Source organism: Pseudophryne corroboree, chromosome 2 (genome assembly GCF_028390025.1).
Source record: "Pseudophryne corroboree isolate aPseCor3 chromosome 2, aPseCor3.hap2, whole genome shotgun sequence".
Classification (NCBI taxonomy): Eukaryota; Metazoa; Chordata; class Amphibia; order Anura; family Myobatrachidae; genus Pseudophryne; species Pseudophryne corroboree.
Genome location: NC_086445.1, coordinates 272,210,784 through 272,225,988, shown reverse-complemented (window position 1 = coordinate 272,225,988; position 15,205 = coordinate 272,210,784). Strand labels below are relative to the sequence as shown.

Below are 15,205 nucleotides of genomic sequence, written 5' to 3'. Positions count from 1 at the left end.
ATCAGACAACATCACGGCGGTCGCCCATGTAAACAGACAGGGCGGCACAAGAAGCAGGAGGACAATGGCAGAAGCCACAAGGATTCTCCGATGGGCGGAAAATCACGTGCTAGCACTGTCAGCAGTGTTCATTCCGGGTGTGGACAACTGGGAAGCAGACTTCCTCAGCAGACACGACCTTCACCCGGGAGAGTGGGGGCTTCATCCAGAAGTCTTCCGATTGATTGTAAACCGTTGGGAAAGACCACAGGTGGATATGATGGCGTCCCGCCTCAACAAAAAGCTAAAAAGATATTGCGCCAGGTCAAGGGAGCCTCAGGCGATAGCTGTGGACGCTCTAGTGACACCGTGGGTGTACCAGTCGGTTTACGTGTTTCCCCCTCTGCCTCTTATTCCCAAGGTGCTGAGAATAATACGAAGGGGAAGAGTGAGAACTATACTCGTGGTTCCGGATTGGCCAAGAAGAACTTGGTACCCGGAACTTCAAGAGATGCTCTCAGAGGACCCTTGGCCTCTACCTCTAAGGCGGGACCTGCTGCAGCAGGGGCCCTGCCTGTTCCAAGACTTACCGCGGCTGCGTTTGACGGCATGGCGGTTGAACGCCGGATCCTGAAGGAAAAAGGTATTCCTGAGGAAGTCATTCCTACCCTGATCAAGGCTAGGAAGGATGTGACTGCAACCCACTATCACCGCATTTGGCGGAAATATGTGGCTTGGTGTGAGGCCAGGAAGGCCCCAATGGAGGAATTTCAACTGGGTCGTTTTCTGCATTTCCTGCAAACAGGGGTGACGATGGGCCTCAAATTGGGGTCCATTAAGGTCCAGATTTCGGCTCTGTCGATTTTCTTTCAAAAGGAACTGGCTTCGTTGCCTGAAGTTCCGACTTTTGTCAAGGGAGTTCTGCATATTCAGCCTCCTTACGTGCCTCCTGTGGCACCTTGGGATCTCAATGTGGTTTTGGGATTCCTGAGGTCACATTGGTTCGAGCCACTTAAAACCGTGGATTTGAAATATCTCACGTGGAAAGTGGTCATGTTGTTGGCCCTGGCTTCGGCCAGGCGTGTTTCAGAATTGGCGGCTTTGTCGTGTAAAAGCCCTTATCTGATTTTCCATATGGATAGGGCAGAGTTGAGGACTCGTCCTCAGTTTCTCCCGAAGGTGGTATCAGCGTTTCACTTGAACCAACCTATTGTGGTGCCTGCGTCTACTAGGGACTTGGAGGATTCCAAGTTGCAGGATGTAGTCAGGGCCCTGAAAATTTATGTTTCCAGGACGGCTGGAGTCAGGAAAACTGATTCGCTGTTTATCCTGTATGCACCCAATAAGCTGGGTGCTCCTGCTTCTAAGCAGACCATTGCTCGCTGGATTTGTAACACTATTCAGCTTGCGCATTCTGCGGTAGGACTACCGCAGCCAAAATCAGTAAAAGCCCACTCCACAAGGAAGGTGGGCTCATCTTGGGCGGCTGCCCGAGGGGTCTCGGCACTGCAACTTTGCCGAGCGGCTACTTGGTCAGGGTCTAACACTTTTGCTAAATTTTACAAATTTGATACCCTGGCTGAGGAGGACCTTGAGTTTGCTCATTCGGTGCTGCAGAGTCATCCGCACTCTCCCGCCCGTTTGGGAGCTTTGGTATAATCCCCATGGTCCTTACGGAGTCCCCAGCATCCACTAGGACGTCAGAGAAAATAAGAATTTACTCACCGGTAATTCTATTTCTCGTAGTCCGTAGTGGATGCTGGGCGCCCATCCCAAGTGCGGATTGTCTGCAATACTTGTAAATAGTTATTGTTCCACAAATCGGGTTGTTATTGCGAGCCATCTGTTCAGAGGCTCCGTTGTTATCATACTGTTAACCGGGGTTCATATCACGAGTTGTACGGTGTGATTGGTGTGGCTGGTATGAGTCTTACCCGGGATTCAAAATCCTTCCTTATTGTGTCAGCTCTTCCGGGCACAGTATCTTAACTGAGGTCTGGAGGAGGGTCATAGGGGGAGGAGCCAGTGCACACCAGATAGTCCTGAATCTTTCTTTAATTGTGCCCAGTCTACTGCGGAGCCGTCTATTCCCCATGGTCCTTACGGAGTCCCCAGCATCCACTACGGACTACGAGAAATAGAATTACCGGTGAGTAAATTCTTATTTTTATATTTTCATTGGTGAATTGCTCTGGCTCCTGATCTCTGATCCCCAAGTCCCTAGTACTTTCTGAAAGGTGGTACTGTCTAGTTTTTTTATCCCATTCAAAGCTAAGAAATACATTTTCAGGAACTTGAGATATCTGCAGTCAAGCAAGCTGCCCTCCCACCAGAAATTGATAAATATTAAGCCCACTCCACTATCCACCCCTCCCCTACGTATTAAACACCCCCTACTAGCATGGAAGTCATGTACTAGGGCTTCTTTATTCAGCCCAATGACCCCTTCTACAGTTTAGCCCCATCTGTACAGTAAAGGAGTAATTAGCAGAAATTACTGCTCCAGGTCCTACATGCTGAGTGGAAGATAGAACACCCTCTACCGCCCGCGGGACATCAAAGCTGCCGCTCATAGCACCCCCACCCCTACCGTTGGAGGATGGGTGGGGGGCCCAGTGCATTGCTGTGCCCAGGGGCCTACACTGCTGTTAAGACGGCCTAGACACCGCTGCCACCTACAGTACAACACCTACAGGATCTGCCAATACATGTAACAGCACTATTGTAATACCACCATTTGTCTTTTTAATATATATATATATATATATATATATACTGTATAACCACATCCACATTAAGCAAAATACATATTTTCCATTCCTTTGTCGCTGGTGCTAGGCAATATTTTTATCAGGCTATAATGGAGAGCTGTGTTTCATCTAAACAAGGTTTGTTAATATTTAGCTTTGTAATACAACTTTGGCAAGTTTTCAAGGCAGGACACTAACTTTCCAGGAGTATGCCAAACAGCAACAAAGCTCAAACACAGGTAAAACAACAGAGTTAGTCAAAGCTATGTAATATTTATCAAGTTATACATTGCTGATTTAATGCTTTGCCCACCTGTGTGTTAGGACTGTGACAGATTCCTCCTTGTATTCATGTGTCTTCTTCCACCATTGCATTTGGCATTAGCCCTACCTACCACCGATGCAGTTAGGGATAACATACTATATTACTAACCCTGTGCATTCTATTGTCTGGGCCTCTCCTGCAGGTGATTGGGTTCCAACCATGGGCCTAATTCAGACCTGATCGCTAGGGTGCGCCGCCTACAGGGGGAGGGGGAAATCGCTGTGCAGGTGTGCGATCGCATGTGCAGGAGAGCTGCACAAACAGAAGTTTGTGCAGTCTCTGCACAGACCAGGACTTACTCTTCCAGTGCGATGATCAGGGCCGGAGCTGACGTCAGAAACCCTCCCTTCAAACCCCTTGGCCCTCCTGCGTTTCTCTGGACACTCCTTAAAAACGGTCAGTTACCACCCACAAACGGCCTCTTCCTGTCAGTCACCTTGCGATCGCCCGCGCGATCGCTTTTCTCGCACCATCCCGTTGCTGCCCACCGATCCCTGTCGCTGCGGACCGACGCGCCTGCGCATTGCGGTGCATACGCATGCGCAGTTCAGACCTGATCACAGGTATACGAAAACGCAGCCTAGTGATTAGGTCTGAATTAGGCTCCATGGGGCAGATGTATTAACCTGGAGACGGCATAAGGAAGAGATAAACCAGTGATAAGTGCAAGGTGATAAACGCACCAGCCACTCAGCACCAATATGTAAATTAACAGTTAGGAGCTGATTGGCTGGTGCGTTTATCACCTTGCACTTATCACTGGTTTATCACTTCCTTATGCCGTTTCCAGGCTTAATACATCTGCCCCCACGTGAGGCCATTTACATTTCCAAACCACCCCTGGTGATGAGCCACAGAAACCAGATTCAAAAGCTGCTACAAAGAGACAAAAGTTACAGAATTGGAGAAGATATCATTGCTTCACACCTACTATGTAAGAGAAAAAACATACATCCGGAAATACCTGCATTGTGACAAATGTGTTATTATATTATTATACTAGCTGTTGTACCCATTCTTCGCACGGGAGTTTCTTATTTTCACCATTGTGAAAAAATGAGTGTTAAAAATTTGGTAAATCTATAGAGATGTAAATTTGAGATGTCTTAATGTACAGTAAGTAAATATTAATCCATGGTTCTTGGCGTTACCCGAGGAGCACCTGTAGCAGATATGGTAAAAAGTGGCAGGACCTTTTTTGGAGTTTATTAAATTCTACACACAGGAGGTGCAACCCAAATGTTGATCTGATTGTCCATTTGGGCATTATCATTCACGCAACGCATGCCACGCATCGGTAATGATGTTATTGTGTCAAACCCCTTTTCATCCCCTTAGGGGAGATTTATTAAAATTCTGATTACGTCGTTTTCCTATTTCCCACCTGCAGAATACCTATGTTACGTTTTAGCTTCCCAACATATCGGGGAGTAAGAGGCTTAGTGATGAGTCAGTGAGTGAGTGCTTTAGCATATATATATATACACACATATATATATATATATATATATATATATTACATTAATTGTGTGTACAGTTTAGGAAGTTTTCAGCATACTTACATACCTTCAGCACATAGAGAGGTCTCTTTTCAAATGACTCTCCAATCTTAATCCTTTCTAGCATATCAGGATGTTTCTCTGTCATTTGTTCCATCCAGAAGTATATCTACCAGAGAATAACGCATTTACCATCAACTTTCTGTATTTTTTGCTGTCTTTATTTTTTTTAATGAGGTTATGTCTCTCATTAGATGTTTTAAGCCTTCTAAAGAGTGAAGAAGTTGCCCATAGTAACCAATTAGGTCAGTGATGGCTAACCTTAACACTCCAGCTGTTGTTGAACTACATATCCCAGCATGCCCTGCTACAGTTTTGTTATTTGGCCATGCTAAAACGGATGCAGGGCATGCTGGGATGTGTAGTTGAACAACAGCTGGAGTGTCAAGGTTAGCCATCACTGAATTAGGTTCTATCAATCGTTTTACAGAACATACTTGATGTGTTTCTTTTGCTGGCCGCACATCTCCATATATTAACCACCTTCCAGTCTGCGACTAGGAACACCAAACACATTTTCCAGACATTTCTGTGACCGTGCGCCTCAATCACAACTACGACTCAGAAGAAAAAATAACTACGTCCAACATCGGCTCTTATTTCTCATATTCTGGTGGTAATGAGAATCCTGTACTTCACTCACCTGCACCGATTACATATGTCACATGCTGAATAGCGACATTTCAACCATGTCAATATTGTCATGTCAAACTGATGCATGTCAAACATACCTCACCTGTGCAACATACCTCACCTGTGCAACATACCTCACCTGTGCAAGTGAATTGCTTTTATTTAGCATCAGGGGATTGATTTTATTTATTATCTCTTTATTAACAGTTACTTATATAGCACACACATATTCTCCAGCGCTTTACTGTGAATTTCTATGAGTCTGCCTATTTTTAAAGCGGCAATCACTTACAAGGAAGAACCAGGTTGTAAATAATTGGTGATTTAATAATACAGGTAGACTTGCAGAAATTCCAGGAACAGCCTGCACCTCACTATCTATTACATATTGCCACTAGTCTTTAGTCTCTAAATATAATGGATGACACCAGAATAATATAGTGTTTCATTTAGTATATTAATTGTATGTGCTAGTGAATTATATATACTGTATATATATATATATATATATATATATATATATATAAAACCAATGCAATAACCAGCCCAGTGGCCCCCTCTCTCACCTGGGTGTCCAGGACAGTGTGGTCGCCTGGTATTGTGCCACCGCTGCTGGCTGGGAGGGCGGAGGAAGGAAAGGGAGGAGCGCTGGCCTCCGTCGCCGCTGCACGCACCACAACACCACCACCTTCAGGGCCACTGCTGCTATAGCCGGGACAGCTCCAATGCCAGTCACCGCTGGGTCCCGCCGCCACCTTGCTTCCGCCCGCCACGTATGGGTGACTGGACAGCAGATCCAGCATTGGATCCGCTGTCCAGTCACAGCTGTCTCACTGACATGGGCGTGGTGTTCCTGTCAATGAGGCACTTGTAGAAGTTTTTTAATTTGCTTTTACAGCCCAAGTGCTTGGCCCCACTCCCAGCTTAATCCCGTTCCAATTGCCAACAGGGGGCACTGCTATGCGTAACTCCCAAGAAAATTAAGATATTAAAATGAATTGCATAATATATAGATTATACTTATAACACAAAATATGTGTCATAAGTATCTACTTTGTATTATTGTAATAATTTATGACAGGGAAGGCACTACCTCCCCTGACTGCACGTCCCTGCTATGTGCTACCTTCTTTTAACAATTTTAGGTTGTTAAAGCACTAGACCAATGGTTCTCAAACTGGATGCTTTGGCACCCTCGGGTGCCAAGGGGAACTTGCAGGGGTCCATCTGTTGAAGGTCCAGTACTGAATCAAATTATTATGGTCAATGTGACAGGCAAAACCAGTGCTGGTGGCTGCCAATCTTAAAACATGTGGACAAAGAGAATCACAACTGTACACAACCACATAGCTGATCCTTGGGATGACAGGTAAGCACAGAGCCAGATTAAGGGGCGGCCCAGGGGGTCATTACCCTGGGCCCCCCTGTTTTACGGAGCCCCCCGGCCGGACCCCTGCGCCGCTCTGTTATCACTTTCCAGCCTCCGCTGCCAGCCTCCTCCTGGCAGCAGCGGAGGCTGGAGGTTGCATGACTCAGTCCCCGACCGTGCTGTCCAAGAGGAGGGGGGAGGAAGCCGCATGCACAGTGCACTCTTTCCACCGTCAGCGTGGAACCCTTCTTCCCTGGCAGCCTGGAGTCTTCACTCCCTGCTGGTGGTTGGCTGGGGAGGAAGGGGGGCAGGGCGGAGTGCCCTGGCCCCTCTGAGGACTTAATCTGGCCCTGGGTAAGCACAATTTACTTAACTTATTATTATTTTCAGAGTTTCTCTATAAAAACACTTTTGGTCTAGCGGTGCCATGAAAAAAATTGCTGATGCTCTAGGGCCCTGTAATTTAGTTTAGGATCCACTGCACTAGGCCATTTCCTTACTCATCTTCAAATCTCTCTTGAAATATCTGAGGATGCACAAAAAAACGAAATTTGAGATAGAGGGAGAGAGAATTATTTGGTAGTTACTCTGGTAACTACTCTGGTAGTATCACACTGCTATGTGAGTGCATTGAAACTTGTTTTACCAGAATTGCAATATATTTGTGGGAATGCTACACTATATAGTTTGATTTTCTGTTTTTCTGTTTTTTATTTATTGAATAATCTTATAAATCTTTTTAGTGCAGTACATTCAGAGCTACCAAGACAGACCTAGGTGTGGGGTCAATGGTCACAGGAAGGGGTAACTATTTATGGAGTGCAACAATGTTAAGCAGCAACATACACACCAGGGGCACACCAGGGGTTAAGCCTTCCTTACATTCCCGGGTCTCTACAGGCACTCATACTTAAGTAAACCATACTGGCTCCACACACACCCCCCACCCCCGTCACCACTCCTGAGTGCATTCAGCATTCTATATAATGTGTCCGCAAGTCAGCCCTGTATATCTGTAAAATAAAGTGTTCCCTGCTACTCCATATCCAATCATTGTTATGTATGAAATGTTAATGACCTTGATCACCCTGAAAATTATGTATCCAATAACAGTTTTTTTGTTTTTCATTTGAAGGAAATACTTAATTTCTAGTTTAAAACAATAATAAATTATGGAATCAGACATACATCTTCCAGTGCATGGTACTGCTCATAGAAAGAGACAGAGCTGCGTTGGCCAGTTGTATCATTGTATGTTTGCTGATCAATTAGGTGCTGGGCATTTTCAACCAAAACACTAGGTTTAAAAAAAATAGAGATTATATTAGAAGATTTACAAGAAAGGCAAAAATTGAATGTCATGTCCATAAATACCAATGCATCAATTTACATCTATTCACTTGTTATATAATATCTCATAATAACACGGGTCTGGGACTCCAGGTCAGCAACAAAAAGGTCGACACACCTTAGGTCAATGCCAATTGGTCGACACACCTTAGGTCGACATGGACAAAGGTCGACACGGACAAAATGTCGACAGGGACAAGGTCGACATGGAAAAGGGTCGACATGAGTTTTTTATGTTTTTTTGGTGTCGTTTTCTTCGTAGAGTGACCGGGAACCCCAATTAGTGCACCGCGTCCCCTCGCATGGCTCGCTACGCTCACCATGCTTCGGGCATGGTGCCTTCGCTCCGCTGCACTCGGCACAGATTACCGTTCCAATCGTAGTCCACGTGGATCGTTAAGTATGAAAAGGTTCCAAAAAAGAAAAAAAATTTGAAAAACTCGTGTTGACCTTTTTCCATGTCGACCTTGTTCCTGTCGACCTTTTGTCCATGTCGACCTTTTGTCCATGTCGACCTAAGGTGTGTCGACCAATTGGCGGCGACCTAAGGTGTGTCGACCTTTTTGTTGTCGACCTGGAGTCCGGATACCAATAACACATCACTTCCTTTCTGAAAAGGATTTGCATCTCATTCTATTCACATTATTCCATTACCAGATCCAGGACTTTTTTGGGGCTACACCTTGTAGAATGTACTTTCTCCCATATCAACACTTTCCTGTCATCCTGAAACCTTCATAGGGTATATTACCTGTGTTATATGCTACCAGATTGCCACACCTCTACACAGTTCACACAAAACTTAAATGTGTTCTCTTTTTATACTGAATAACCTCTGAACGCAACCAACATTGCGGAGTGACTACATTATAGAACCCACTGATCACATTTTACCCTTGCAATCTTGCTGGACCAGAATATAGCAAACGCCTATTTTCATTAAGATTTTAAGCTTGAGAGCAGGAAACTCATACTGCACCTAGCTATCTGTCTGTTAATACCCAGTACTCTGGTTGTTCTCAGTTGTAAAGTGCTAAGGAATCTGTTGTAACTGTATAAATAAATGTTAATGAAGAATAAATGGCCTTAAAATGGCAAAATAAATGGGGCACTAGAAGCTGTGTATAACTTACGTATATGATATTGCAGAGTCCTTCAGTGTAGCCTTCACCTCCTCTAGCAATGATGCATTTACATAAAGATGAACCTCTTTGTTCTTTACAATATGCTCAGGGGAGTCAGGCTTCCACAGGACAATCTAAATATGTTTTTTTGTGAAATAAAAAATAAAACTTGAAACCATGCAGATATACTTGACATACTATAATAAACAAAATAATGAAAAAGTGTATTGCCAAATCTCTATGTTAATAAATGAGTAACACTCTTACTTCCACAAACAGTTAAATGTCGCCTCCCAAACACAGCCTTGATCACCATAAGTTTGGGGCTGGGTATGTTCAAGGGTCCTGTCATATGTGGTTGTCCTGCTCTGTCATATTGAACTTATAACTAAACCAAGAGGAATCATCTCTTATCTTTTAACTTCTTATCTTTCTAAAAACACTAATTGAGATGGTAAAAAAAAGACCAGCTCTGCATTATTACCCCTTAAATTACAAATGAGAAAATACCAGACTGGATACATAGTTCCCTTCACTGGGATGGTCATGTAAAGTTAGCTCAAAACCCAGGACACTGATGTCCAAACAGATTTATTTCCTTCTGTGTTACAGGCCCTGAGCATGATGTTCCTGGTTGGAAGCCTAAAGACTACTCAGCGCTCATGGTATAGACCACTGGGGGGAATTCATATTGGCATTAGTCTCAATCCCAGTTTACTTAGCCCAATACATCATAATGCATTGCAAAAAAAAAGTTGTTAGAAAATTTCAGGTCAGGCTAAAGGGTACATACACTATCATAAGAATATCCTAGGTCAGAGGATCCCAAGCGCGATCCTCAAGGCACACTAATGGTCCAGGTTTTAAGCATATCCACGAATGAGCACTGATGGTTAAACCTAATTGACTGCGGTACTGTGCCCAAGTTTGGTTACCCTGGACCATTAGGGTGCCTTGAGGAACACATTTGGGAACCTCTGTCCTAGGTTATTTTACAAAGGACAATTATTTCTTGACTCATACTGTCCTATCATGCTTGTGTTCTTAGGGCCTAATTCAGACCTGATCGTAGCAGTAAATTTGTTAGCAGATGGAAAAAAACATGTGCACTGCATGGGGGGCAGATATAACGTGCAGAGAGAGTTAGATTTGGGTGGGTTATATTGTTTCTGTGCAGGGTAAATACTGTCTGCTTTATTTTTACATTGCAATTTAGATTTCAGTTTTAACACACCCCACCCAAATCTAACTTTCTCTGCACATGTTACATCTGCCCCCCCTGCAGTGCACATGGTTTTGCTCATCTGCTAACAAATCAGGTCTGAATTAGTCCCTTAGTCCACAGAGAAGAGCAACTTACAACTGAGGCGTGGGTCAAGAGGCAGGATTTAAAGGATACCAGAAGTATAATGATTATTTATTTTCAACACCTTAATTAGAAAATATCTAAATATATCTGATAAAAGAATACATTTCTCATTACCTCGTCAGATGAGGCGGTTATATTCCTTAGAACCTCAGCCTGCCGATCGCTTCGTGGTAAAATATATATTACTTGATCATTACTAACAACAGAAAGATATATTAAATGTACCATGTATGCTTCAGCAATTATTTACAAAGTAATACTACATTAATTTAGGTATTAAATGTACAAATGTATACATTTCTTTAGGCTCATCACAAGAAGCCATGCTTTCTGCAGTGAATGTAGAGACATAGGTTTATATGTAAACTTTAAACTTTGTTCGAGTCTGAAATTTTTTTCCAGCAGAAATCAGTTACAGGGCTAAACCAACCGGGTTTTGTCTTGTAAATGATTGTTGCTTTAAAAAAACGTCCAGAATCACCCAAAGTCCCGCACCTCCGGTAACTCGCAGGCAATTACATTTAGCCCGTAGCGTGGAGAGCAACTGACATTGTAAATGCAAAATCAATAGAATTAACGGTGGGGTGTCCTATAGACAGTAGTATCTGGAGCAAATATTGTCTGGGAGATGAATGAGGAACAAAATGCAGAAATAAATGAAAAAAACTTGACTTTTTTGCTGATAATGTCAGCCAGCAATCACACAATGTGATTTGGGTGAGCATTTTTACTAGAGATGTGCACCGGAAATTTTTCGGGTTTTGTGTTTTGGTTTTGGATTCGGTTCCGCGGCCGTGTTTTGGATTCGGACGCGTTTTGGCAAAACCTCCCTGAAAATTTTTTGTCGGATTCGGGTGTGTTTTGGATTTGGGTGTTTTTTTTCAAAAAAAACTCAAAAAACAGCTTCAATCATAGAATTTGGGGGTAATTTTGATCCTATAGTATTATTAACCTCAATAACCACAATTTCCCCTCATTTCCAGTCTATTCTGAACACCTCACACCTCACAATACTATTTTTAGTCCTAAAATTTGCACCGAGGTCGCTGGATGACTAAGCAAAGCGACCCAAGAGGGCGGCACAAACACCTGGCCCATCTAGGAGTGGCACTGCAGTGTCAGACAGGATGGCACTTTAAAAAATTGGCCCCAAACAGCACATGATGCAAAGAAAAGAGAAAAAGAGGTGCACTGTGGTCGCTGGACGGCTAAGCTAAGCGACACAAACACCTCAATATCACAGGAATTATTCATTCTAATCAATGGTATTATTGGTCCAAATCACTGGAAGAAAATGACAAAATCACTGGAATTATTTGTTCTAATCAATGATATTATTGGTCCAAATCACTGGAAGAAAATGACAAAATCACTGGAATTATTCATTCTAATCAATGGTATTATTGGTCCAAATCACTGGAAGAAAATGGAATGGATGGATATTTGCAGTGACACAGAGCTGCAAGATACAGCAATGGCCTACTGTACAACTATATACTGTTAGTCACCAAAATGTTGCACTGTAATACTAGAAGCTATAGAAAAGTATATATATTATTGTATATATCAGTACAGAGCAGTGTAACTGTGACACATGTGTCCTGACAAGCAGTATAGAAGCTAGAGAAAATAAGAAAAGTATATATATTATTGTATATATCAGTACAGACAGAGCGGTGTAACTGTGACCCATGTGTCCTGACAAGCAGTATAGAAGCTATAGAAAAGTATATATATTATTGTATATATCAGTACAGAGCAGTGTAACTGTGACACATGTGTCCTGACAAGCAGTAAAGAAGCTATAGAAAATAAGAAAAGTATATATATTATTGTATATATCAGTACAGACAGAGCGGTGTAACTGTGATCCATGTGTCCTGACAAGCAGTATAGAAGCTATAGAAAAGTATATATATTATTGTATATATCAGTACAGAGCAGTGTAACTGTGACACATGTGTCCTGACAAGCAGTATAGAAGCTATAGAAAAGTATATATATTATTGTATATATCAGTACAGAGCAGTGTAACTGTGACACATGTGTCCTGACAAGCAGTATAGAAGCTATAGAAAAGTATATATATACTGTATATCAGTACAGAGTGGTGTAACTGTGACACATGTGTCCTGACAAGCAGTATAGAAGCTATAGAAAAGTATATATATACTGTATATCAGTACAGAGTGGTGTAACTGTGACACATGTGTCCTGACAAGCAGTATAGAAGCTATAGAAAAGTATATATATTATTGTATATATCAGTACAGAGCGGTGTAACTGTGACACGTGTCCTGACAAGCAGTATAGAAGCTATAGAAAAGTATATATATATTATTGTATATATCAGTACAGAGCAGTGTGTCACGAACCGGTCTCTCACCTCTGCGGGTTCTGGGGTTCGTCCGTTGCCAGTGCGGTTGCTTGCGGTGCTGTGCGCCCGTGTGGGGACGCGGCGTGATCAGTGGCACAGGTAATGCAGAGTCTGGGAACTGGGAGCGCGGGGACCAAATGGCCTAAGGCACTGCGGTGTGTCTGCTGTATAGGAGGTGGCCATGTTGGAGACCAAATAGGTAATACAGAGCATTTGTGAAAACACCTGTGGGCAGGTGTAAGCCAATCCCGTGCTTGTGCTGCCTTTAAGTAGGCTGGGATTATGTTACTCTGGGCCAGTGCTTTGTTGTATCAATGCTGTGCTCTAGCTCTGAGCTCTCTCCGTGCATTCCTGTGTGATTCCCGTGGTCCAGATATCACCTCCGTTCCCAGAGGTCCGTCTGCAGCCTTCACTGCTAAAGATCCACCGGCTCTCCGCTGTGCTGTCAGTTAATTGCACACCTACTGGAAACAGTTGGATTCCCAGAGTCTTGCATGAGGTTACCTTTTCTGCCTGCCTTCAACCATACAAAGTTTGGAGGATTCCACTACCCTCAGCTGTTCGTTTGTTCTACTCTGCATTTAACCCGTTCATCACCTTGTCATCTGCTACAGTTTTCACAGTGATCTCCGGAACCCGCAAGTAACCCAATTCAGTACTTTTATTTCTATGTTACCATAACAAGGATAATTCTTCACAGCCTCTCAGTTAACTCTCAAAACTTCATTGCAAATCCTTACAGTTATTTCTTCATGTCTGCATTACCCAGTTAAACACATTCTGCAGTTCAGCATCAAAGCTTGTTTATATTTGGACAATTCAACATTTATTCATCAGCTTGTTTTATATACAGTTCCATGAACATTTCTTTTATTTGTCTTTGAGATTTATCCTGCATATTATTTCTGCCATTCCTGCAATACTTCAGTATAATATGATGATTAACAACTTGTCATTTAACTCTTTACTGAATTGTTATTTTTAATAAATATATGAAACGGAACTTTCTTCGTCCTCCCTGCTTTCTTCATACCCCAGCACCTACACCTGTGGTTGGTCCCGGGTTAACGGATTCACAAAAACACCCGGACCTGACAGTGTGTAACTGTGACCCATGTGTCCTGACAAGCAGTATAGAAGCTATAGAAAATAAGAAAAGTATATATATTATTGTATATATCAGTACAGACAGAGTGGTGTAACTGTGACCCATGTGTCCTGAGAAGCAGTATAGAAGCTATAGAAAAGTATATATATACTGTATATCAGTACAGAGCGGTGTAACTGTGGCACGTGCCCTGACAAGCAGTATGGAAGCTATAGAAAAGTATATATATTATTGTATATATCAGTACAGAGCGGTGTAACTGTGACACATGTGTCCTGACAAGCAGTATAGAAGCTATATAAAATTATATTTATTATTGTATATATCAGTACAGAGCAGTGTAACTGTGACCCATGTGTCCTGACAAGCAGTATAGAAGCTATAGAAAATAAGAAAAGTATATATATTATTGTATATATCAGTACAGAGCGGTGTAACTGTGACCCATGTGTCCTGACAAGCAGTATAGAAGCTATAGAAAAGTATATATATATATATACTGTATATCAGTACTGAGCGGTGTAACTGTGACACATGTGTCCTGACAAGCAGTATAGAAGCTATAGAAAAGTATATATATTATTGTATATACTGTATCAGTACAGAGCGGTGTAACTGTGACCCATGTGTGTCCTGACAAGCAGTATAGAAGCTATAGAAAAGTATATATTATATACTGGTGGTCCCCAGTCCCCACAATGCAGCACACCGATCAGATATTTGCAGCACACTGAGCACAGATATGGAGCGTTTTCAGGCAGAGAACGTAGATATTTTCAGCACACTGAGCACAGATTATTTGCAGCACACTGAGCACAGATATTTTCAGCACACTGAGCACAGATTACGGAGCTTTTCAGGGAGAGAATGCAGCCACGTCCTCTCCGTTCAATCTCCAAAGCACGAGTGAAAATGGCGGCGACGCGCGGCTCCTTATATAGAATACGAATCTCGCGAGAATCCGACAGCGGGATGATGACGTTCGGGCGTGTTCTGGTTAACCGAGCAAGGCGGGAAGATCCGAGGCTGCCTCGGAACCGTGTAAAATAGGTGAAGTTCGCGGGGGTTCGGATCCCGAGGAACCGAACCCGCTCATCCCTAATTTTTACCCATCTGGTTTATCATTGTACCTTCAATGAGCTCCAATGTTACTGCCACACAAAATCATTAAGCTACCAAATAGTTCAGCTATTTGCTCAGGGTTGGTTTCGGGTGAACGGCGTTTGGGATCCCGCCGATCACCATACCGACGCTGTGATATC

General features: G+C 42.9%; 1 protein-coding gene across 1 annotated transcript in view; it reads right to left on the bottom strand.

The window, feature by feature from the left end:
* Nucleotides 1–15,205, bottom strand: part of CPB2 (carboxypeptidase B2) — a 65,227-nt gene that overhangs the window by 21,518 nt on the left and 28,504 nt on the right. The window contains exons 3-6 of the mRNA XM_063952815.1: nt 10,573–10,654; nt 9,099–9,223; nt 7,804–7,912; nt 4,621–4,722 (exon numbers count right to left, since the gene is read on the bottom strand). Of these exons, the coding sequence (XP_063808885.1) occupies nt 4,621–4,722; nt 7,804–7,912; nt 9,099–9,223; nt 10,573–10,654 (418 nt within the window). The remainder of the gene's footprint in view (nt 1–4,620; nt 4,723–7,803; nt 7,913–9,098; nt 9,224–10,572; nt 10,655–15,205) is intronic.